Source organism: Aricia agestis, chromosome 11 (assembly GCF_905147365.1).
Source record: "Aricia agestis chromosome 11, ilAriAges1.1, whole genome shotgun sequence".
Lineage (NCBI taxonomy): Eukaryota > Metazoa > Arthropoda > Insecta > Lepidoptera > Lycaenidae > Aricia > Aricia agestis.
This window is the reverse complement of record NC_056416.1, coordinates 16552572-16579638: the sequence shown is the minus strand read 5'-3', so window position 1 is coordinate 16579638 and position 27067 is coordinate 16552572. Positions and strand designations below refer to the sequence as shown.

Genomic DNA, 27067 nt, shown 5'->3' with positions numbered 1-27067 from the left:
ATATAAAAGAGGTAGGTACAAAATTTTTATAAATGAGGGATTTTCCTATATTTTTAATTTGATTGTCAAACAGTTTCCATTTCAGTAACTAGATGGCGTATGGGTAGATTTTTTTTTTTTTTTTAATTTATTGGGAGCTGGAAACGAGTCCTTTGCTCCAAAAAAATACAATAATAATACAAAATACAACATATTAAAATTAAAAAAAAAGGAATGTCTTTCTTCTATGTTGGTTCTCACCACAGGCTCTCACCAATGTTCACACTAAGCACTATTTACAAAAAAAAAAAAAAAACAAAACACTACGGTACATATTTACAATTATTTTTAAACTTTTTCCATCGTTGAGCATATATAACGGTATAAACATTTGAAGAAATTGTAATTAGACAGTAAATCTTCTGGGCGGCGGGGTACACTTATATCTTCATCTTTACAAATTTTATCTATTTCAGAGCAGAGTAAAATTCTGTCCAGACCTAGTAGTGCTTTGCAATCAAAGATTATATGTTTGAGGTCAGCATCATTTTCTAAGCATTTGGGGCATTTTGCGTCATCTAAAATTCTTAATTTATGGAGGTGGGAGGGGACCAAGCAATGTCCAAATCTCATCCTTGTTATTACTGATGTGAATTTTCTTGATTCAAACTGTACAGTGTAATACCATGGGATTGAAAAATCTTTCTTTATGTCACTGTACCATTTACCCTTATTAACCTTTACTATATTCCAGATTCTTTTCCATAGCTCAAACATTTCATCTTTGACAGTCAAAAAGAGGTCTGTAAATGGCACTTTTATGATGTCCTTATGATCCTCATCTGGTGGTCCTCTAGAGGCTGTATCCGCCCTCTCATTTCCAGCAATTCCTCTGTGGGAGGGAACCCATAGAAATTCAATATTAATGTTATTACTGACTAATTCATGTAGAATGTTTTTGATCTTAAAAATTAAATAATTACTTTTGAAACTTAAATTACTATTATCTAGAGCTACTAACACACTTTTACTATCTGATATTACAAGAAAATTATTTACATATGACAAAGTTTTTATATATTGTAATGCCATATAAACAGCATAACATTCGGCTGTGTAGATAGAACACATATTACTGATTATAAAACATTTGGTAACATCCAGAAATTCATCATAATAAGCCGATTTAACCTCATCTATAGTTTTCGACCCATCTGTATAGATTTTGTAAAAGTCTGTTTTCTTTTCTATAAAACTGAGAAAGTCGGTCTTACCATAGATGTCTCCAGTTGTTACCAAATATTTTTTCTATAGAGAACCTTCAAAGTTGTCATAAATTGGCCATAGATCACTAGAATAAATGTCATTTGTCATATTTAAAACCAACTGTAACAAAGTCGGCATCTGTGGCAAAATCCTTGTAGAAATAATTTGTGATGTTATTACTTATTACAGAAGAATCTAATGTCGGCTGTACACTCTCGCCGAGAGCTCTCGGGCGAGAGTCTCGTGCGGGAGCCCCTTGCCCGAGTGCGATCATGTACATTCTCGCTTAGTTCAATTGCAGTTATGAACTCAGAGAAGATGGACCATTATTTTTCTCTATGAGAGGGACGAAAACACTTCTCTAGTAGCTGCCGTAGCTCTCTGTGCTATGAGCTATAATAAATTACTAAATATTTGCACAATAAAAATAAAAAAAATGGCAAAAACGTATCTACGAATTCTACGATCAATGATCATTGATCACCATTCACCATTCATCGAAAGATATCATTGTAATCCAAAGATCTATAATCATATTTAATTTTATTTCTCACAGATAATGACTGATAATGACGTTTATTATTGTTATTTTTCTGTTCTGCACTGTCTAGCGGCGCGACTAGTAGTGAAAAACGCGAGAGTGTACAGTAATGCGCTCGCTTTCCTCGCGAGACCCTTTGTCTCGGGCGCAAATACCGACACCGGACCGAGAGGGTCCGAGACAGGCGAGACGAGGCGAGCGCACCCATTTACACTCTCGCACTCGGGCCGTCTCGCTGTGTCTCGGCGAGAGTGTACAGCTGACATTATAAACTAGTTATTTCCTCAGATACTTTAAGTTTTCTTACAGGAAGTGAGGACTTAATTGCAATCATCTTAACAAAGTATTTCTTAGCTAACATGAGTCGTCTCAAGAATAAAGGAGGAATATAAGTTTCAACTTCCATTGAGTTTATAGGGGTGGATTTCATCGCACCAATTATAATGCGCAGTGCTTGATTTTGAATGATATCTAACTTTTTTAGAAGACTAGCGCTAGCATTAATATATGCTAAGCAACTATAGTCAAAGTGGCTCCTAACTAAACTTTTATACAACATTGAGAGAATTTTTGGATCAGCACCCCAAAAAACTCCTGCTAAACATCTCAATATATTGAGTCGCTTGTAAGCTTTATTACATAATATATAATCTATATGTACATTAAATTTAAGTTTGATAACTAAAACTATACCTAGAAATTTATGTTCATTTACTAGCGAGATGATTTCATTATTACATTTAACTTGAACATTACATTGACTTTTACCAAAAGTCATAACTGAGCTTTTTGAAGAATTAATATTTAGTTTTAGTTTGTTATTATAATAATTTAACAGTTGCTTAAGAGCTAAATTAATATTACAATTGGCCGAGCGTAGTAGACGATTAATACAATAGATAACTATATCATCAGCATATTGTAGAACATTAACACCTAATACTTTTACATATTTACAAATTTGTGATGTAAGTATATAAATTATACAGGATTGGAGACAATATCGCTCCTTGCATTAAGCCTTTATGTGCAAATTTTGGACCATGTAGTATATCATTAAATTTCACATAGACAAGACGGTGATTTAAGAATCTATATATCCAATTTAAAAACCTACCAGGAATCCCCAATTCACTTAAAACCTTAATAAGTACAGACAAATTAACATTATCATATGCACCTTGCACATCTAAAAATACACAAATTGCATTTGAATGAGCCATTATAGAATTCTTAATATCATTTATAAATGAAACAAAGCCATCAACTGTACTTTTTCCTTTACGGAAACCTAACTGAAAATCTGGTAATATTGAATTAGTTTCTGTAAAATAGTCTAACCTAACTTTTATCATATTTTCAAAAACTTTTCCAATGCATGAAGTGAGTGATATTGGACGGTAAGAATTATGATCATGGATTGGCTTATCTTTTTTCAGAATGGGCAAAACACACTGAGTTTTCCACTCGTCGGGAATAACTTGTTTGGACCATAGGTGATTGTAGATATTAAGAAGAACTGCTTGTGCATTTTTGTGTAAGTTTTTAATCATTAAATATGGAAAATTATCCAGTCCAGGAGTAGAATCTCTTCTTGACATTAAAGAACTATAAAATTCATCCCAGCTAAAATCTTTCATAAAGAAGTTGAAATATTCACTATCATTATTACTTTTAAATATATCTTCTAATGAACTTTCACATTCTTCATCATTTGTAAATTTGTCTAAAAATTCTGGTACAAAACTATCACATTTACTATGTATGCTAGAATCTACACGCTTATATTTTTTGATAAAATTCCAAATATTCGTGACTGGGGTGTATCTATTAAATGTAGAGCATAAATTTTGCCAACTTTTTCTCTTTTCCTCTTTTATAATCCTTTTTAGGGTTCCGTACCTCAAAAGGAAAAAACGGAACCCTTATAGGATCACTTTGTTGTCCGTCTGTCCGTCCGTCCGTCTGTCAAGACCCTTTTTCTCAGGAACGCGTGGAGGTATGAAGCTGAAATTTATATCAATTACTCAGGTCTACTGTCCCTTGAAGCTGTGAAAAAATCAAACTTCTAAGCCAACGCAATCAAAAGATACAGCCGTTTATGCCGCAAATTTTCGACACTTGCAAGGGAATCAAAACCTACAGGGTGCTTCCCGTGAACTCAGAATCTTGAAATTTGGTACGAAGCAACGTCTTATAGCATAGATAAAGGAAAAATTACGAAAACCATAAATTTTTAGTTACATCACATAATATATATTTTTTTAATAATTTTAAACTTACTACCCATTTCCTCATAAACGCGTAGAGGTATTAAATTGAAATTCATACCAAATACTCAGGTCTATAATACCTTTAAGCTGTCGGAACCCTCGGTGCGCGAGTCCGACTCGCACTTGGCCGGTTTTTTTTTGAGTGCATCTAATCTCTTATAATTTATATAATTTTCCATACTTAAATTACTTCTATATTTTTCCAAAGCTTTTCTACAATCCTTTACAGCCCTATCACAAATATCATTCCACCACGGAGCAGGTACCTTCTTTTTAAATTTTTTAGATGAATTAGTTATTATAATTTTTGGAACACATTCATCTCTTAAAGTGTTTAGTAGATCACAGAAATGATTATAACTTTCTAAAGGATTTTGTAAATTATATTCAAAATCTTGAAATAGATCTTTTGACATATTAAAGAACTTATCCCAGTTAGCTTTTTTGAATAAATACTTATTTACATTTTTATTTATGTCATATTGCATAGGAGAAGTATTAAGTTTTGTAAAAGTTGGAAAGTGATAACTTCCCAACGGATCGTCACCGACATGCCATTCACAATAGGGAGCCAACTCTGGACTCACTAGTGTAACATCAATTGCAGAAGTGTTATTGTTTGGTCTGCCTACTGTAGTAGCACAACCTGTATTTAAAATACATAAATTATATTCATCTATAACTTCATACAAGTCTCGTCCTCTTGTATTATTTATTGTACAACCAAAAGCTATGTGATGGGCGTTACAATCACCCGATATGATAATAGGTTTAGGAAGATTATTAATTATTCTTTTTAATTTAGTTTTATTAATTTTGTTTCTAGGTGGACTGTAAATGCAAAGGATTGTAATGGAACCTATACCTGTTTCTATGGTTATGGCAATAGTCTGTATATCTTGATAATTTGGAGTCGGATGCTGCACATACTTTATAGAATTCCTAATAATTATTGCCACTCCTCCGTGTTCATTTGTAGCATTTTTATAAATGAAATTATACCCAGGGAAATGAACCCGAGGACTTGAAGTTTTAAGCCATGTTTCATTTAATAAAGCTATATCTATTTCTTTATCTATTAAGAGTGATTGAAGTAAAGGTTTTTTATTATTTAAACTCTGGATGTTATGCTGTACAATATTAATACTATCCATTACTTATTAAAGTTTTTAATGAATGTTTCTTTAATATGTGTTGTAGTCTTAATCTCATTAGAATTTCCTATACTTACAATAGTGCTTATTATGGCTTCTAAAATTTTTTGATTATTAATAATGTCCTGGGCTGATATCTTTTCTGGAACAATTTTAACATTTTGAGGATTAGCTTTTGTAAGAGGTGGGAAAGATGTTAAATTATTTGTTATGTCTGCATAAGTAGAATTATTAACTCTCAAAGATATGTTTTTCTTAATTTTAGAAGCCTTAATTGGGCACTCCTTAGAAATAGCTAGGTGATTACCTCCACAGTTTTTACATTTTAAAACTTCTGATGTGCATTCTTTATAAGAATGATTCTCTGCACATTTAGAACATGCTTGTTCATTAAAACAATATTTTGCAGAGTGATTGAAAAGTAAGCATTTAAAACATTGTAAAACTGGAGGTATATAATTATGAACCTTATATCTCCATCCATCTAAGAAAATGCATTGTGGTAATACAGTGCCAGAAAAAGTAACAGTAATAGTATTTAACGGCACAAATGTATTATTTTCTTTTTTCATAAACCTACGTACACCAATAATATCAAGATCACTACTTATTTTTTCAAATAACTCCCTATTGCTAATTTCTTTAGGAATGTACCTGACTACCCCAACCCTTTCCACAGAGGCAGCTGGGATATATGCTCTTAAGTTATTCTCTTGTATAAATTGGGCATTGAGGAAATCATTTGCTAGTGCCGCTTGTTTGAATATTATTTTTATTTTGCGGGCGCTTATTCTAGATCTTTCATGGACCCCTTTAGCATTTTTGAAAATTTTTGATAAATTTAGGGGGTTCATATTCCCTATTTTGGTGTCTTTATTGCAATGCTCTACGAAGACTATGAATTCTCCATTGGAGGTAGTATCGGGATATTTTCTTGTGTAAGAAGGCTTTTGAAATGGTTTATACTTATCGCCTGGGCTGTCGAAAATTTTTCTTTTCTTTGATGAAGACGATTTGTAACTACTTGCATCATCTCCATCGCTTTCACCTTGCATTTTGTTAGTTTTTCCTTTTATTTTATGTAAGAAAACTAGCAAATAAAAATTTTAACAAATTTTTGTTCAAAAAAGGCGCCTTCCTCTTCCCGCCAAAAAGACATAAAAAAAAATGTAGTTTTTTTTTTTTTTTTTTTTAATTTATTGGGAGCTGGAAACGAGTCCTTTGCTCCAAAAAAAATACAATAATAATACATAGACATAATATATACTGTCGTAAAGACCACCTGACAACTCGAAAATGCGTGACCATTTTTGATCTGTCAATGTGTGCGTGTGCTAGTGATGTATATTTTACTATCGATAGTATAGTATTTTGCTATCGATAGTTTAGTCCGTTCGAGTTATTTTACCTGAGTTTCTATAAGAAATAAATAATATGCAACTTTGATAGATTTGTATTTTAAATTAGATATCACAAATTTTAATTGGCAAAAAAAGGTGACGATTGAAAAGTAGATAAGTACATATTTTCTTTTGGAATGATTTTTCAATCGTCGGATATGTTATGACATGAGGTTCTTATAGGGGTAAATAATTTACACTTAACACATTATAAAGTTACTTATTTATTACTCAGGTAAAATCTATCTGGTAAATCAGTCCTTACATTGAAAGTAAACGTTGAAAGTAAACAACACACATAGTATATTATATTTTATTCTTAAATTAAATACTTACATATTATAAAATATCATAATATTTTATTACAATTATTTTGAACCGACTTCCAAACAGGAGGAGTCTAGACGTTCGCCTGTGGATATATTTTTATGTATGTTCAACGATTACTCCGCCGTGGTATAATCAATAATGATATGGTATACTTAATATACAAATAAAACTTTACATGCCACCATACATTTTATTCACACAACACAATATGTTTTAAAATTTAAAATAATCACAAAGGTCAGCCACTTAAATGAGTCCTCAAAAGTGGGTGTCACATTTCTACAAAAAACTAAATGACTAATGCTTCTATGGACACAGATGTTTTGTTTATAGTAAGTTGAGTATATTATTTACATAATACAAAAGCATCACAAAGCTACAATAAATATATCTTGAGTAGGGGATAGAAATAAAATAACATAAAAACTTGTGTGAAAATCAGACCTTTATTAAAACATTGTTTTTAGGGTGCCTATCATCACTACCAGAAATATTATATATTTTCTAAGATATAGATAGAACATACGTTCAAACAAATCAATAAAACGATATAGTTCTAAGAAATATTTTCAAGATAAATGTAAGTATATCAAAGTAGTGAACACAGGGCCATTTTGGTCCCAAGGGCGCTTAGAAAATATGGATTCGCCTTTTCGTATGACATTTTTATGTAGTATGATTTTTTTTTCTTTAAAATTATATCTTTTTATGTCTTTAACGTCGGATTAGCACAACAGAAGGAATTATAATAATTATTGAATCTTTTTTGGTCGCCGATAACACAAAATTATGAATGCGGTCTTGTTCTTTGTATCATAATTCACAAATAACAAAATTGCATTGTTCATAACTCGATGCCTTGTTTTTTGTGGGTTAACATACAAAATAATGCATAACCGCATCCATTTTTAATGCTAAAATAAAATAAAATCAAAAATATATTTCTTTCTAAATAAGTTTGAAAACACTTTCAGAATACATAAAATCTATACATATAAGTAAATAAAATTGGAGTGTCTGTTTGTAATATTGAAAGAACCGTTTTTACTACACACAGTGTGATAAAAACCTCGATTTTGTTTCACCGCCTTTTTCTTTCAAAATACTGTAGTTGATAGCATAGCTGGGCATTAACTCGTTAATTAACGAAGTTAACATTTTGATTAACGGATTAACTTTTAAGTTAACTTTTAAAAATATTAACGGACTCGTTAACTTCCGTTAATATGCAGAAGTCCGTTAATCGTTAATCCAATGCCTACTATTTACCGCACGGCACCGCGGCGCGGCGCGAATACAGGTTCAGACAATTATGTAGTATGAAACGACAAGTGCCGGGCGGACGGGCAGCGCGGCGCCGCGGCACGGTAGCAGCGAAACAAAAACAATACTAGATACGTTTTCAGGCGCATGCGAGTGAGAAAAGATTTGTTTCGTTTTATCATTTTATTACTCAGCGCCGGTGTTATAGAGAGAGTGCAGTGTAATTTAGTTAGGTAGAATACAATAATTATAGAAGTAATAGATGATGCCCGCAACTCTGTTGCGCCAAAATTCGTTTATCGCGTGGGAACCGTACATTTCCCGGGACTCAAAGTATTTCCATGCCAAATTTCAGCAAAATCGGTTCAGCGGTTTGAGCGTGAAGAGGTAACAGACAGACAGACACACTTTCGCATTTATAATATTAGTACGAATTTTGTTTTGTCCCTAACATGTTAACTTTCAAAACCTTAAACCAACAGGTTTTGTATGTACACTAACGTAATGATACATATAAGCAGGGGGGTGTCACTCCGCCGTTCCACCGCCGAGCTACAAGTACATACGAGACTCCCCGACGTCGGGGCGATTCAATGGTTGCCGCGCACTGACTCGTGGCACACGCGCGCGCCTGTTACGCATTGTCATATTTTAATTGGCAAAATTTATCAAAAAAATACTGCATTGCAGCCTATTGTTGGGACAATGAAAAAAATAGCAAATTTACATACTTTTCTACTGTCATGGTACCTAAATCTATGACAATAATAATATTATTAAATATACACACAATTAATGTTTTATAATTATAATTAATAAATAATAAATATACTTATTTAAAATAGGTGGTAGGTCATAGGTGGTAGCTGCATATACATTATACAGAATAATATAATCCATACCTAATTACCTACTTACATCAAAAGAAAATCACGTGTCGTGTCTGTGTAAACTGATTTATATATTCGGTATTCATTTACCTAATATGTAGGTATAACAGTTTCCGTATGTATATACCTTTTGAGTGGTATTTATACTTATCTGACTTTGACAACCCTATTTTCGGAATATCTAACAAGGTGTGGAATTGGTGTGGAATAAAGTCGACCTTCACGCGGCGCCAGAGAGCTCAATGTCGGCTGCTCGCGTGCGGTCCGTTGTTAATAATACTTATGTAGGCACATAAAACGGCGGCATTTGTGAACATCAAAGCAGTGAGACTTCTGTACTTGTACTATTATCTATTCTGTGATATAAGTTACAACAAGGCCATATTACACATATTAACGGATTAACGATTAACGTTAACTTGCGTTAATTCATCCGAAATGTAACGCTTTAACGTTTAACGAAGCTAACATTTTTTTAACTGATTAACGATTAACGAATTTAACTATTTGATTAACGGTGCCCAGCTATGGTTGATAGCTATATAAACATTAGAGTAAAACTCCGAGATCGATATTCTTTGTAGTTATTTTTTTAAAGAGTGTCAAAGTTGGCGTTTTTCCGGGTCATAAATTTGCATAAAAAATTAATTTTAAAAAAATCTAATCAAGTAACATTAATTTTGTTACTTAATACCAATTGAAATGCACTTAATAAGTACTTTACTTTTTCTCCAAATTTGGTTAACCTACTGTGATCAAGTAGGGAGATATTAATTTATTTATTAATTTTAGTTTTTCATTTTTAATTTCGCGATTAGATCGAATTAGAAAAAGTTTTAAGCATGAAACGATAGTGTGAGTCCTATATCAATGTTATTAAAAATTATACTCTAATGACATCTGTGTCAGAAGTTATTTCCAATTACTTTTACCATTACGTTGTCACTAAAGTTGATATTTTATTTTCCCCGACTACATAAGGTTTACATCAGATTACTGATTAGATACTATTTGAGCATAATATAAAATCATTTATTTACGTTATATTTTTTCACTTTTTAGATTATTTTTTATTAAACCTGCCTAAACGTGATCTTGATAATTTTCGTATAGGATATCGATTGCGAATTTGCGTATTAACCGGATAAATCAAACAACAGACTTTTAGTGACAACCCTAGGTACAAAAAAATCCGAATTTTTATAAAAAAAATAAATCTTATAAAAATTAACAATTAAGAAAGGTCAATGAAATATGTATTTGAGTAAGGTATTTAAATACAAAAAGTAGATAAAAACCATACAAACATAGCAAATAAACTAATTTCATACAAAAAAACGCACAAATTACACAGAATTAAACACAAGTTACTATGTTTAAATTGTAAAAGTTTCCTGCACTATAATCGAATAAGTATATTATAAAACTACTGTAAAATATAGGTTGGGTTACTAAAATTTTATATCACTATAAAAAGGTTTGCTATTCACACCAATAGTAATTAAAAAAGAATATTTTATTTTCTAAAAGGCGAAAACCTTGATTTTGTCAGAAAAGGTACGAGTTATGCGATAGACAGAGAGCGGACATGTAGGTGAATATAATAGGGATGATGACAAGGTCAAAGATTAGCAAATTTTGTTAATAAAATAAAGAAATCACGGTTAAAAAATAAGTGTTCCCAATATTTCAGCTTGATAGCATTTGTATTTTTTTTTGTTATGCGCCTTCGAAGTTGGATATTCAAGTCGATTTTTTTAAAATTAAATTTCCTAATGTTTGTATACCATTCGATAACTTATGCAATTAAAAGCAACATTTGTTATGAAACCACTTTCATAAACGCAATATTTAATATACCTGTCGAACAAAGTTCTCTCCCGATGCGTACAAACTACGAAAGAGTGACGTCATACTTTCGTAGCACTTTGTATGGAGCGTTTCGGGCAGCTCTATTTTATGTTTGAATTGTCATATCTAGGTGAATGTTTAAGCTATCATAGTCATTCTTTCAGCGATGTTTCTATTTTTAAGGGTCTTTCAATTACCAATAAGAAAAAAAATTTGTCATCATGCCTATTGTAGGCACCTAGCACTGCGCGGTCGGGATTTGAACTTAATAGTATCGTAACATGAGTCGTTATTTCTTTAAACGGGTTACGCAAGTGAGACTTCTGTTGGTACTACTTATATATATTCTGTGGTAATGTGCAGGTTAACGGATTCTGCATTCTAACGGTAACATATAATATATTACGCTACATACACCAAAACAATATTTTTTACAAATTTTGTCTTGTCTGGCCTACCACTAGTTCGAGAACTAGCCCGGCGTTATAAACTGGCCACTTTTTTACAAAAGTGGAATACTAATTATTATTAAAAAAAAATACAATATCATGTAACATAATCCATACAATGTTAAAAGTTGTTTATAACAAATTAATTATTATTTTAAGAATGTAGCCTTGCAGGCAGTCATTCTAATCATTGAAAGATGTTGAACGTTTTCCGGGATTTCATTGTTAAAGCGTATACGTTGACTTTTAAAAGATTCACTTAGGTACTTTACTAAGTCTTATCATCGGTACTTCTAGCTTGTCTTTATTGTCTGTTTTTAATAGTATATTGGTTTGAACTTGCCTAACGTTGGGCAAAGTAAATTTTAAACGTATAATTTTCTTTGAATTCAAAAGTAAGTTATTAACTTTAAACCAATGTACTATTGTCATACAAATTCATACAATACATTATCCAAAATGTATTGAGAAGCCACACTACAGCAACAACAACAGAACAGAACAGTAATGACGCGATCTTGACTTTAGGTGGAGAGGGTTTTCAATCTCTTTCCTCTTTTTTCTCAGAGGTTCAAAAGCTGACATTTCATAAATAGAACGTATGACTCGCTTCTGCAGCACAAAAATTGCATTAATGTCGGCAGAATTTCCTCAAAAAAGGACAGCATAATATGACATTCTACTGTGAAAATAACTAAAATAAACTAGTCTTACCATGTCATCGTCAAAAATTTCCCAAATTTTTTGACTACATATGTTGCAGAACTGAGCATATCTGCAAGATTAGCAATATGCGGACCAACCCACTGTAATTTACTATCTAGTGTAATGCCTAAGAATACAGTGGTATCTACCAAATTCGTCTTCTCATCATTATTTAATGGTATATTGGTTTGAACTTGCCTAACGTTGGGCAAAGTAAATTTGAATCATTTAGTTTTCAGCGAATTCAAAGTAAGTTATTAACATTAAACCAATGTACACTTTATCATACAATACATTATCTAAAATGTATCGAGATTTGAGAAGCAACACTGCAGCGACAACAACAACAGAACAGACAACAGTAATGACGTGATCAGAAGCAATACCTTTATGAGTGTCTATGGGCAACGGTAGTTGCTTTCCATCAGGAGACTTATTTGCTCATTTGCCCTTTAATTTCAGAAACAAACATACAAACGTACATCAATACAAATTTTCCTCTAATAGTAATCCATCCATCTGTCCAATAGTAGTCTATGGGCAACGGTAGTTGATTTCCATCTCTCGAAACAAACATACACCAATACAAATTTTCCACAAAAAAGGCTAAAATAAAAAAAATAAAAACTCCTGTGTGCAAGTATTCTTAACTGGACCGTGATAAGCAGTAGCATGTTAACCTACAAAAATATATCAGGTATTGAGTTGTAAATGCAGTCTTGTGCTTAAGATCTAAAGAACAAGATTGCATTCATAACTCGATACCAATACTGTATGTTTAGTAAAATGTGTAATATTGTCAAGTGTCACTTTCGAGTGTGATGTGGCTCAAAGCAGGTGAACACGCACAGTGCTACATTACACGCTTTGCAATAGGCATTTGTACGCTTTTTGCAAACAACACACAATCGCCTAGTGCGGTCGTGCTGGCTTCCGGGCAGAAAGCCGTACTGAGCTGGAATATGTAACGCGGTCGTGGGTGCTGCTGAGGGTGAAGGTGGTTTGTGTGCAGCAATCAAATCTTTAACTAAAGAGTCACGAAATTTTCGATGTGTAACTGTCTGCTGTGAGCGTAGAAGAATGAACGCGTTCAGAACACTTGCATTTAGAAGACGTTTGAAAAACTTTTTGTACCATATGCGAGATCGCTGCCGTTCAATAGGGTACATCGCGAGCATTTGATCTTTTCGATCAACGCCCCCCATGCACACATTGTAATCGGCAACAACACTCGGCTTTACTACCGTGCCGCACTTCACCGCTGCCATCCCATGGTACGTCGAGATAAGGGCGACTAGGTTCTTATCTCGCCATACCACGAGATCAACATCGCCGGAAGTGCAGCCTCGCAGCTCACCGACTGTCAAATCTCTTTTAGTTAAATTTGCCAGTTCGTTTGGTACAAACTGGCGGTTCAAACGAAGGGTTCCGACGCAGTCGAAGCCCCGTACTTTTAGTTCCCGCGCAAGCGCAGGGCTGTTATAGAAATTGTCCATCCAGACAGTGTGGCCCTTGTGCTCGAGACCTTTAAGAAGTTTGAGGACCAGGGCCGGCACTGTCCCAGACAATGGAGAGTCATGAGGAGGCAGTTCGTGCTCCGCGTGGACCTCGAACCTCCATAAGTAGCCAGTCTTGGACTCGCATATTTCGTAGGTTTTGATACCCACTGTGGCTGCTTTGTTCGGGATGTATTGTTTTATGTCTAACCAACCCTTCCATTGAGTTAGACTTTCGTCAAGGGCTATATTTTGTGATAATTTATATAGCCCGGAAAATTTGTTATTTAAATGAGCAATGATAGGTTGAATTTTGAAAAGTCTTGCTTCGTTTCGCGTCATTTCGTCGGGGTTACAGTTATTATTGTCGCTGAAATGTAGGCATTTCGAGAGAAGTTGGAACCTAGAATAGCTCATCGCTGCAGCAAAACCTGGCGAGGAAAGGATGCCCTGGTCAACACTCCAATAGGTTTCTATACGTGATTTCACCATAATCCCGCTCGCCAGGATTATAGCGAAAAACACGTATAGTTCGTCAGCGTCCGTGTCTCGCCAAGAAGTGATGCGGCTTCTCGGGGCAAGGGAGCCGTCGTACAACATATCCGCCACTACCTGTTGTGCGTACCGGTTAGTTTCGACGACTATGTGCTCCATGATTTTGCGATCCCATATGGCAGTGAACGCCTTATATGGGCTTGCTAATTTTAGCGTGGGACCGCAATTAATGTCAGAGAAAGGTTCTCGCCTTACTTCAGGAACGTTACTAGATGAAAACCCTGTCCACCTAAAATCAAATTTATTAATCGGTCCTATTTCGGCGCTGGGTGGCCTATCAACACTGTCGTTAACATCAGCTAACGGCAACACCTCCGGGGTCTCATTTTCATCCGGCATAAAAATTCTCGTAGCCCGGGGCACGAACACTGTCTGCTGAGCCATGTCTTCCCCGCCGTCATCGTCGGACATTTCATCGTCACTGCCTGTGTCATGAATTAGCATAATATTATACAAGGTGTAACAAAACTAAGTAATATTAATACTTTAGGATGTGTACGTGTTTAAAAAAAATGGTCTTTCAGCGCTGCTACTTTCACAGTGAACTCACTAGAAGGAAGAAGGTAGACTTATCTTATATCTTTAAACGAGCAATTCTTGTATATATATATGTATATTTTCGGAAACGTGTACAGAGTAAGTAGTTCATAAACATACTAAAAGTCCTGGACACTAGGGGTACTGGCGGAGTGGGGGGAGGGGGAAAGGGCCCATTTTTGTGTTTTTCGCTTATATCTCAAAATTGGTGCGTTCTAGAGAAAAACTTTCAAAGAGTAGATAAAAGACCATAAAATTATCTACAAATAATACCTTGAATGTTTTATAAAATTTCTTACCGTTTTCGAGTTACACATTTTCGAAAAGTAGGGGTAAAATGCCCATTTTTGTGTTTTTCAGTCATATCTGAAAATTGGTGCATTCTAGAGAAAAACTTTCAAAGAATAGTTAAAAGACCATTTAATTATCTATAAATTGCACTTAAAACATTTTTAAAATGTCCTACCGTTTTCGAGTTACACCTTTTCAAAAATGAGTTTTTTTTAACTTATTAGCTGCAACTGGTCTATAACTTATTAGCTGGCCCGGCATACGTCATCCTGACCAGTAAATACACCTACCCTATCCCTATTCTATTCCTGCCCTATCCCTACCCTACCCTACACCTGGACTTTAACACTTTAATCCACATCTGACTTAACATCTGATCATCGGGTTCTTTATAAATTCGGTGTCTCACATGATTTTTCTCATACTTTTAGCATGATTTTTTCATTCTTTTAGCTTGGGAGGGTCCTGGTTCTTCCTCTGTCATTTGTTCATCCTCATTGGTGGGCGTTTCTTGAAGCTCTTCATCATTATTATCGTCTTCTTCATTAAAAGATACGCCGTTGAGGCATTTTCCTTCACAATGAAGGCATGCCGCTGAACAATTGAGCATTACTTTTCTGCACCCATATTTGCCACTGCTACAGTCTTTTGTGCAGCGGCAAAATATTGTTTGTAGTAGTGTCTTTGTAGTTTTTATGGGTTCAAGTATGTTTTGTGTAGATTTCCATCCCCACATTTCTGGAGGCAGCTCGTTTACGAGCCACTGCTGCACTTGGTAGTAGGTGCGCCGGGAATGTTGTTTAGTTTGTGATAAAATGTTTTATCTTCTATATTTAAAAGAAAGTATTGTTAGCTACGAATAATAAAAACTATATTATTCGTAGATTGTTAGTTATAAAAATAACTCAATAACGGCTGACCCGATTTGGCTGGAAATTGTTGGGGGTAGCTTAGAAAAAGAAGAACATAGGTTTTTTTTTGTAGGTGAGTAGGTTGGGTAGAGGTATGTATGGTAGGGTTAGGGTGTTTAGGGCGTATTTACTCGGCAGGATGACGTCTGCGTGGTGAGCTAATAAGATATAAAGTAGCAGCCAATAAGTTAAAAAAAACTCATTTTCGAAACGGTGTAACTCGAAAACGGTAGGATATTTTTAAAATGTTTTAGACGCAATTTGTAGATAATTTAATGGTCTTTTAACTATTCTTTGAAAGTTTTTCTCTAGAATGCACCAATTTTAAGATATGATTGAAAAACACAAAAATGGGCATTTTCCACATTTTACCCCTACTTTTCGAAAAGGTGTAACTCGAAAACGGTAAGAAATTTTATAAAACATTCGAGGTATTATTTGTAGATAATTTTATGGTCTTTTATCTACTCTTTGAAAGTTTTTTTCTAGAACGCACCAATTTTCAGATATAAGCGAAAAACACAAAAATGAGCCCTTTTCCCCCCTCCCCCCACTCCGCCAGTACCCCTAGTGGCCAGGACTTTTAGTATGTTTATGAACTAGTTACTCTGTACACGTTTCCGAAAAAAAATCTTACGATCCCGCTCACGCACTCTAGAATTGCTTTATTCGATGGACTATCTCGGAATCGGCTCCAACGATTTTCATGAAATTTAGTATATATTTCGGGTTTCGGGGGCGATAAATCGATCTAGCTAGAAATCATTTTTAGAAAATGTCATTTTATTCGTGTTTTATCGAATACCGAGCTTTGGTAAAATAGCTAGTTCATCTTTATACGTAAAATTTTATGGTTGCCTGGTAGAGACTGCTTCCAGCAGTAAGGCCGCCAATTCAAACTATTTCTGTTTTTGTAACGTGTGTAAATTGATCTGTTTTGTTTGTTTGAATAAAGAGTTTTTTATTTATTATTTATTATTTAAAATGAGATTGTGACCAAAATTTAGAAGCGTTGAAAAAGGAACACCAAATTGTTTTTATTGTACGGTTTCGTTAAACTGTGTGGTTTTTGAAAGTGAAGAATGCTATAGCTGATAGACAAATGATTTTAAAGCAATATAATAAAAGTTTTGATTTTAAGTTAATTATATTGATATTAAAGACCTAATAGAAAAATTATGACAGTTTATGACTTACCAAAATTAACTAAAACAGATATTTCTTCTTCTGAAGGGGCATGTGACGACGAAGGCCCGGCGACAGATAAAATCCTTAGAAGAAAAAATAGTGAAATAGTAATATTATATGACTAATGCATGGTTTACATGAAGCTAATACTGGCGGCCAATACGATGGGTGGGCCAGTGCTGGCTCGATATTGGCCTTGTGTAAAAAATTTTTCAAGGTGTGAGCCAGTGTTGGCTGCATGCAAACTATACTTAAAAAAAAATCGGCCAAGTGCGAGTCGGACTCGCGCACGAAGGGTTCCGTACTATTATAGAGACAGACATCGAAGTCTCATGAATAGGGTCCCGTTTTCACCCTTTGGGTACGGAACCCTAATAAACAGAATTTCGCTTATTTTTAAGGGAATAAATACAATGACCACCAAAAAATGCTCTGATACCATAAGCTTGTTTAGTGTTTACCAAAAAAAGATATTTAATACCAAAAAAATAATATCTTAAGGTGGCTTTCGGATCTTTGCCGCGAGCGACCGCGACCGACGAAAATTCAAACGATATGCCACTTTATGACATAGGCGATAGGTTTCATTTTACTCTACCTACTAGCCGTCGCCGGCGGGAGCGTGGGTCGCCATGCAAATGTCAGTAGAAAATTATACTTATATTCTATGTCATAGAGTAGCATTTTATTTGAATTTTTACCGGTCGCGGCAAAGATCCGAAAGCCACCTTAAGATTGCAATACTACCAGCTATTTTAATCACGACTACAACTCAAATTATTGTAATCGAACGCCGAACGAAATATAGTAGTACGGGAGCCCTAGAATATATATTTTTATTACTTTCAAGCTAGTTTTTTGTGAGCATCTTCATTTTGATAAGACAAACAACATTTTTATCTGCGAAAAATCTTGAAAGTAGTAGCTAACAGAAATAGAAAGGATTTCATACTTTGACTTGATGGTCCTAAAATATGGATTGTTCTATTTGTAGGACAACATTACTCTTAAATTAAATAACTAATAACCTATCAATATACAAAAAATCAGCTTGTTAGGGTTTCGTTCAGTAGTCAACCAAGTTTTGTTGATTACAGAACCCTATAGTGTAAGTAGTTAATTTTTTTATATTTACTAATTTTCGGCTAGCAATGATTATTGGTTCATTTTTCTTTAATATGATAGCAAAATGAAAATACTTTGGTTATAATTTTACATTAAAATGCTAGTATAATGCTGGTGATCATTTACTCATTTTGGCGATCATTTGCTAATTTTGGCGATCATTTGCTAATTTTGGCGATCATTTGCTAATTTTGGCGATCATTTGCTAATTTTGGCGATCATTTGCTAATTTTGGTGATCATTTGCTAATTTTGATGATCATTATGATCTAGCAAGATGTTAAGCCCGGGCGCGCACTAGCGGCCAGGCCGCGGCGGCCATCGAAAGTATGGTGTGGCCGCTGGGCGCGTTGCGGCCAGGTGCGCGTTGTCTATGGCGGTTTCATACTAAGGTATATTATATCTCGATGGCCGCAGCGGCCAAACCGCAGTAGCCAGGTCGCGACGGCCATCGAGATAATCACCTGTATGAAACCGCCATAGACCACGCGCACCTGGCCGCACGGCAGCCAGCGGCCAAACCATACATTCGATGGCCGCCGCAACCTGGCCGCTAGTACGCGCCTGGCCTAATCTTTGATTATCATTTTACATTAAAATGGTGGTCTGTGTTTTGGTGATCGTTTACTATTTTTGTCTGTGAAATGTTACTATATCTGGTGGTCAGTTAATTATAAGCCATTTTTAAACTCACAAGCGCCGCTTAGTTGTCTTAGCCGAGACGGTATTCCTGTAATAACAAACAGTATAATATAATGCTTATATTTTTCTCATTCCATAGCAGAACTTTAGAAACATATAATAGAAAAACTCACGCAGGTCGCTTTTTAGCTGCTTTACTGTGGGGTGTAGTAGAATGGCCACTTTTATTCGCCGCCGCTACCATCGTCGAACATTCAACATATCTGCAAATACGAGCACATAATATTTTATATAATTTTTACAGCAGATAACTAATTATTGTGCTTAAACGTTCAAAAATAATGCAGTATAATACTTACACACTTGGAGAAGGTGGTGCCTCCTCAGCCGGTGCCTTCTCCTCCTCTATAATAATTTCATCCAAAGAGGACCACAAAGATTGGTATCTACAAAAAGAAGACTTAAATTTGTTACTACAATACCAGCATTATTATTTACTTGAAATAAAAAAAAACTTACCCATCAGGTGTTGGAGTTGAGGTCTTGAAGTCTCTCCTTGTTTTTTTGTGGAGTGGCTTCTCAATCGGCTCCACCAGCTCCAGACTCTCCAACGTTGTGATTGTTACACTGAAATATATAGATTTATCATTAAAATAATATTATTATATTTATGAATGATATTTATAAATTAATAATATTTTTCTTATATGTATTTTGTTAGTATCAACTATCAATAATGAGCTAAATAAAAGTTAGCATTAAAAATAAACAATTACGAGTCTGAAACCGAAGGCCTAACTCCAGCCTACTCCCACGCCCTCGAGTGAGGCCTCTGTGCAGTAGCCAAAACCACTTGCCGCCCTAGTGCTTGAATGGCCAACCGTCAACCGAACAATTTTACCAAAATACTTTTTAGTTCAAACTAATAGTAACCCTGATAACGCACTTTACAATATAAATATTTTTTCTGTCCCGGCAAACATTGTTTTGCCATATAAAGAATAGCAGTCGCCTGCTGCTCCGCCCGCGTGGATGTCGGTTACCGCTACAAAAAGTCTACCCAGGAAAGACTCGGTCAACGAAATGATTCCCAAATCCCAGGTCAATTCACAGACTTCGACAATCGACGGACGATGACGCAGTCATACGCAGGCTGCATACTGCACAGATTGTCTTCCTCCCGAACGCGTACCCCGGCCCCGCCTTGGTGACGCCCACTATCGTAATATTTTAATTTCGCCATAATATCAAAACCAAACGTTCAATTTTAATCATTCAAAGACTAAATATTATCTACATAAACTGTACTTGATGATGAAATAATTTATTTTGATAAGGATTAATAGCATGAGTAAAATAAACGCATTTAAATGTAGTCCAAAAAAAATCAAGATCTTTAAGAGTCCGTATACGAAATTTTGCCGAAATTTTGAAGAAAACGACAGAAATAATCTATATTGATAAAATTCTATCCAATTCGAGAAAAAAGAAAAAAAAACAAATTAAGCCAAAAAACACAATTCAAAACAACCTAAATCTCACATTATATTACTCGCCGCAAGGCAGCCTTGAGATTTAGGTTGTTTTGAATCGTGTTTTTGGCACAATTTGCTTTTCTTTTTTTTTCTTTTTTCTCGAATTGGATAGAATTTTATCTGTAGATTATTTCTGTCGTTTTCTTTTTATGAATTACAGCTCCAAGTTGCCGAAATTAACAGAAATTCTTTGCCCATTTTCTCTAAAATTTTGCCCAGTTACATATTTTTTTACTCAACTATTTCATATTAAAGTGGTAAAAAGTAATTCTAACATTGTATAGACAACTTTCTCAACAGTACATTGTATTTTTTTCATACCGTTAAGACGTCAATACAATCCATAAACAGGTGATATTCTAAACCTTTTACAGCAAAAATCACAAAACTGTCGCGGGTTTGAGTTGGATTATTTAAAAATACTTAAAAAAAAAACAAAAATCTAGCTCCAACATTAGATTATAATTGAAATGATCTTACATGTTGTGCATTAAAACTTATAGAAATACTGTATTTTAACTGTTAAATCACGTCTGTTAAAACAGCGAAATCGGCAAAATTTCGTATACGGACTCTTAAATAAAAAAATGGTTAATGGTTATTGTGCCTCACTCGACATAGATAATTATAGTGTGTCGTGGACTTTTTTGTAGATATTTATAGGATCTACAATTACTTACGAGGGCTGCTATTTATGTATCCGGAATTAAAAAAAGAAACAAACATATATCATTTAATATGGTTTTATTGCTTTTCAAAATATTCGCCGCGTTGATCGACACACTTTTGCATACGCTGGAACCAATTTTCATAGCACTTTTTCCATTCTGATTGAGGTATCTCCAAAACGTGCATTTTGAACGCATCAACAGCCTCTTCGCGGCTCGAAAAACGTTGACCACGTAATTTGTTCTTCGCGTATGGAAATAAAAAGAAATCGTTAGGTGCCAAATCAGGGCTGTACGGCGGATGACCAGTCAATTCGATCTTTTGACCCTCCAAAAACTGAGTTGTTTCAGCTGAGGTGTGACAGCTAGCATTGTCGTGATGTAATATGATTCTGCGTTGTCGGTTGTCCTTTCTTATTTCTTCAAAGACTTCTGGTAAACAAATGGTCGTATACCATTCAGAATTAACCGTTTTACGATTCTCTAATGGCACTGTAGCCACATGTCCATTAATTCCAAAAAAACAGGCGACCATTTGCTTCAAAGTACTTTTTGCACGAGTAACTTTTTTTGGTTTCGGCTCATCTTGGAACACCCACACCGTTGACTGTTGTTTAGTTTCGGGGTCATATGCATAGATCCAAGATTCATCACCTGTGTAGATATTATAAACGGCTTTTGACGTACCACGGTTGTATTTTTTTATCACTTTTTTGCACCAATCGACACGAGCCCGTTTTTGATCGATTGTCAAGTTGTGCGGAATCCAACGCGAACATATTTTTTTTACAGCCAAATGTTCGTGTAATATCTTATGTATGCTCGTCATACTTATGCCTAAGGACGCCTCTATCTCGCGATATGTAACATGACGATCACGCATTATTAGTTCCCGCACAGCATCTATATTTTGTGGGACAACAGCTGTTTTTGGGCGACCTTCTTTATTTTCATCCGTGAGCATAGACCGCCCACGATTAAACTCACTGTACCAGTGATAAACAGTGGTTTTTGATGGTGCTTCATCTCCAAAAGTTGCGGTGAGTTGAATAAAGCACTGTTGTTGATTTAGCCCACGCCGAAAATCGTAGTAAATCATTGCACGAAAATGTTCACGCGTTAAATCCATGGCAAATGAAGACACGCAATTTTCAAAATGACGCCACAATGGAAAAATAAATTTTCAAATGTTGTAATTACTTTTTAAATATTGTTCTTGTAAGTGGCCAGTTCCGGATACATAAATAGCAGCCCTCGTAAGTCGTAGCACATTTTATGGTTCTATCTTTTAAAGTTTAGGCAGCGTATGCAAAATAAGTAACTTTTCTGGTTGACTTTTTACACCTTGCGTCCGACAAACCCAAATATCTTACGGAACCCTGTTTTTCATAATAAAATTTAGCCTATGTTCAGCAGAAAGAATGTAAGATTCCAATGGTAAAAGAATTTTTCAAATCGGTCCAGTAGTTTCGGAGCCTATTCAATTCAAACAAACAAACAAAAAAACTAATCTTTCTTTATAATATTACTGTAGATGTAGATTTTGCTTGCATGTAACTTGCTTTTTTAGCAAAAATAAAATATCCAATCTCCCATTTAAAAACTGTTTTAACCTTCATACGATCTTTAATTTTACAAACGTTGCCATGCTTTGGGTCAGATTTGACCCAAGTAGTATAATTATAGTGAAAAATTAACCAAAAATAAAAATACTTACTACCTACTTATGTGCTTGAGTAGTCTAACTCCACATTTTGCTCAAATGATCAAAACGTGTGAATCACAGAAATACCACAAAATGAAATTCGTATCGTGGCTGACGTGCTATTCGACCACAACGCGTTGTGGTAAACGAGTAAAACCATGACGCGTTCTGAGCGTTTAAAAACAGCCACGACGCGAATCCGTGTTGTGGCCCTATTGAAAACGGCCACGACGCGTTCTGAAACCAGGTTAGTTACTCAGGAGTAATTTTATAGCGCCCAAGTGTGTGCGCAATACACAAGAGCACTCTGGTTTCAATGAAACTAGGCCAGTTACGCAGGGGTAATTTTATAGTGCCCAAGTGTGTGCGCAATACACAAGAGCACTCTGGTTTCAATGAAACCAGGCCAGTTACGCAGGAGTAATTTTATAGTGCCCAAGTGTGTGCGCAATACACAAGAGCACTCTGGTTTCAATGAGACCAGGCCAGTTACGCAGAAGTAGTTTTATAGTGCCCACGTGTGTGCGCGTGTAAAAGTCGGTCCTGCACCTGATCTCTCGCCAGCGCTCCATTGGGTTATGAGAGTAAAGAATAGTGCTCTTGTGTATTGCGCACACACTTGGGCACTATAAAATTACTCCTGCGTAACTTGCCTGGTTTCGTTGAAACCAGAGTGCTCTTGTGTATTGCGCACACACTTGGGCACTATAAAATTACTCCTGCGTAACTGGCCTGGTTTCGTTGAAACCAGAGTGCTCTTGTGTATTGCGCACACACTTGGGCACTATAAAATTACTCCTGCTTAACTGGCCTGGTTTCATTGAAACCAGAGTGCTCTTGTATATTGCGCACACACTTGGGCACTATAACATAACTCCTGCTTAACAAACAGAGTGCTCTTGTGTATTGCGCACACACTTGGGCACTATAAAATAACTCATGCGTACCTGGCCTGGTTTCATTGAAACCAGAGTGCTCTTGTGTATTGCACACACACTTGGGCATTATGAAATGACTTTTGCTCAACTGGCCTGGTTTCATTGAAACCAGAGTGCTCTTGTGTATTGCGCACACACTTGGGCGCTTTAAAATTACTCCTGCGTAACGTGCTCTTGTGTATTGCGCACACACTGGGGCACAATAAAATTACTCCTGCGTAACTGGCCTAGTTTCATTGAAACCAGAGTGCTCTTGTGTATTGCGCACACACTTGGGCGCTATAAAATTATTACTCCTGAGTAACTAACCTGGTTTCAGAACGCGTCGTGGCCGTTTTCATTAGGGCCACAACACGGATTCGCGTCGTGGCTGTTTTTAAATGCTCAGAACGCGTCATGGCTTTTCTCGATTACCACAACGCGTTGTGGTCGAATAGCACGTCAGCTACGACACGAATTTCGCTATGTGGTATTTCTGTGATTACCAGAACGCGTCGTGGCCGTTTTCACTAGGGCCACGATGCGAATATCGCGTCGTGGCCGTTTCACTATGACCACAACGCGTTGTGAGTCATTTTTTCGCTCACTGAGCGTTTTCGGTCTTTGAGCGTAACATATCAACAGCTGAAATATATCACGTGGGCTTCGGCCTGACCGGGCATAACACCTCGCTCAGTCGGAAGATCTTCCTTTGTGGCCACTACTACGCATTTATTCCACAAATTTTTAAATAATAAATCATTACTTACGTTTCCATCGTTTTTTTCAGTTCTCTGGAAATATTCCGCCAAAATTGCCAAATGCCAATGTCAAAGTGGTTGATATGACTCTGTGGCTCTTCTTTATGATGGGCTGGCTTTATGAAGAAACAAGGTATGAATTGAGACGTGTACGGTGTATGTTGATAAATCTAAAACAAGCACAAAAATTTTGGGTTAGTACTATCATGTACTATACACCTTAGGGTCAATTCAGACCGCAACGTGATGCGTAGATGCATTTCTGTGTAAATTTGACATTTGCAAGACGTCTTTAGGAAATTTAAATCTGCCAATACAGTACAAATTTTGAAATGCATCTTCGCGTCACATTGCGGTCTGAATGGACCCTTTCAGTTTTATTTTGTTATTATGATATAAGTTGCTAGTACATAATATTTCAACAAATGGAGTATTTACAAAGGACAAAACAGATTTTAGATTGATAGGGCGAGGAATTGTAGGGAAGAGGATATCATACAGGGAATGTTCGCTCCTGACATGAAAAGAAAGATGTGGTGTAGAGTGCTCTCGTCTAGGCCGTATTCACTTAAGGAGTGATCTCTCACCCTAATCTTGGCCAAGAAAACTGGTGTGCAACAGTGTCCCAGTCTCATTCGGAAAATTGTTGAACACACCATTTTGCTTGCCTGTTTGAATTTAAAAAAACATAGCTTAACAGGTATAGTGTTCTGTATGCCAAAATAGTGTTTCCCTTTAATTTCTCTAGTTTTGACCCAATCATGGTGCCATCTGTTGTTCATGTGGTTTTGGCTAGTGTAAATAAATCTGGACAATATACCATAATATTATATTGACTTGACACACCAGTAAAATATTATTGCGTCTTTACCATAATATGTGTCTACCGCCTCATTCCCAGTAATTCCACTATGCCCCGGTATCCAAGCTAGGATAACCTGTATATCTTTTGTATGACACTCAAAGATCAGCTGTCTTATTTTCAAGACTAAAGGGAATCTGCATAAAATTTATTCTAACTTTCGAAATCCATACAGCCACATCAATGCAGCTGCCCTTCAAAGCTTTGACACGTCCGTGAAAATAATCTGCTGATTTTCACGCACATTTGCTTGAATTGTGTGTTAGCCATGGTTGAGCCCTTGTCTATTGAAAAATTTAGAAGCACTTTTGAAGGGAGGGTAAGTGTATTATAGGCAGTAGTGAAAAAAGGATTAGGTCTTCCTGAGTCTACATTAGAATATAGGACAGGTAATTGTATGGTAGCTAATCAAAATTCAGGGAGGGTCCTTATGGTGCCAGTAGCTTGAAAAGCTAACTAGCTGTAAAAGGGTGTGGAGCTTATATTTTAGGAGTGGGTGAGATGAATTCTAAAATAATTTTGATTGAATTTTGTCCAGAACTTTCAATGGTAATTTATTGCAAGGCTCGAGAAGAAATGAACCATAATCTAAGTGGCTTCGGACTAACATAATCTAACCCATTCCCTCCTCAACCCATGTCACGACCAAAAAGTTGGGTTAGGTTTATAAGCCCATATTATATTGCTCCTATAAGGATTAGCACGCTTTCTTGTCTATGTAACATTGTTACAGTCCATTTCTTTGACTTGTTGACATGCCTGGGTATCTTTACCTCCACGGTTCCACCTCCCGGATTGGGCGGCAACGGCGACGCCGAGTCGGCGTCCATGACGCTATACCTACTAGGACGTAAACAACTACAAAACTATTTGTACTTACACTAGGACAAACACAATTTTACACACCCAAAACTAAAAATAGAAACTTCAACAACAAAAAAGTAACAATGATCGGAATAACACAATAAGAATAACACTAAACACACTGAAAAACCAAAAGTAAATAGTACTAACTAATAAAATCCACTAGTTGTTTATAGGTGTTTATAGGCTTGTCGAATAAATATCGATATATCGATATTTTCAATTTGCTATATCGATATTTTTGGGCGATTTATTTTGTTACGATATATCGATATATCGATATCAAATATCCAATTCCAATATCGAAATTGTATCAAAAACGATATTTTCTGCTGCGATTTTGGCCAGACGTCTTCTTAATGGGTCCAGTTCTGTCAAAGCAACAAAAAATTGGTCTTCTCATAGGCTTAGCTGTTGGCTCAATGAAAATCAAAATAAATAAAAGGCAAAAAAGATGGTTGACATAATATGTTCAGCATTGAACATGTGAACTAGTTCGCGTTGTCGCGTAGATTCGACACAGAACGATATCTCTTTAACACTGCTTGCTTGCTTCAAACGGGAGGGGGGAACGGGAAAAAAAACTAAAAATTTCAAATTTTGGGAAAAACGGACCATTTTTGAATGGCCACAGCTTAGTTGTTATAAGGTTTAGAGAGCTGCGGTTAGGCTTAAATTGTTGCCAATTTAATTAGCTTCATTTATGTAGTGAATGTTACTTGTCGGAAACGCATATTATAAAGTAAAAGTAATAAAGTATATAAAGTATAAAGTGATATTCTGTTCACTAAACAATGCTGGCATGTCTTGTATTGCAAAAGCCCTTATTAAAATAAAGATTTTTAAAAAATCTTTAAAAAAGACGGACTATAAATTAATTTTGAAAAAAAGCAAATTGGTCGAAAAATTT

General features: G+C 35.5%; 2 protein-coding genes across 3 annotated transcripts; both read right to left on the bottom strand.

Annotated features, from left to right (window-relative positions):
• Positions 1–5037: 5037 nt before the first annotated feature.
• On the bottom strand, positions 5038–6354 carry LOC121731903. The gene has a single exon (XM_042121588.1). It carries the CDS (start codon positions 6266–6268, stop codon positions 5213–5215), a length of 1056 nt encoding a protein of 351 aa, XP_041977522.1. The 5' UTR covers positions 6269–6354; the 3' UTR covers positions 5038–5212.
• Positions 6355–12811: 6457 nt separating this feature from the next.
• LOC121731704 (piggyBac transposable element-derived protein 4-like) lies at positions 12812–26258 on the bottom strand. Of its 2 annotated transcripts, XM_042121277.1 has the most exons (8): positions 26174–26258; positions 24441–24601; positions 19365–19472; positions 19205–19291; positions 19019–19108; positions 18898–18933; positions 17089–17162; positions 12812–14577 (listed from the first exon to the last, which is right to left on the bottom strand). In XM_042121277.1, exons 2-8 carry the CDS (start codon positions 24446–24448, stop codon positions 12908–12910), a joined length of 2073 nt encoding a protein of 690 aa, XP_041977211.1. In that variant the 5' UTR covers positions 24449–24601; positions 26174–26258; the 3' UTR covers positions 12812–12907. The 2 variants fall into 2 exon arrangements, with proteins under 2 accessions (XP_041977211.1, XP_041977212.1); XM_042121278.1 differs by lacking the exon at positions 26174–26258 and having other exon boundaries at positions 24441–24610.
• Positions 26259–27067: the final 809 nt, after the last annotated feature.

What these genes read in the sequence shown, in the direction of transcription:
- LOC121731903 (XM_042121588.1), bottom strand. Translation starts at nt 6,268, where the DNA reads ATGCAAGGTGAAAGCGATGGAGATGATGCAAGTAGTTACAAATCGTCT.
- LOC121731704 (XM_042121277.1), bottom strand. An exon ending in GCACCACCTTCTCCAAGTGT is followed by an intron (nt 19,109 to 19,204) that starts GTAAGTATTATA and finishes TCGTATTTGCAG; the next exon opens with ATATGTTGAATGTTCGACGA. An exon ending in AAGACAACTAAGCGGCGCTT is followed by an intron (nt 17,163 to 18,897) that starts GTGAGTTTAAAA and finishes TTTTCTTCTAAG; the next exon opens with GATTTTATCTGTCGCCGGGC.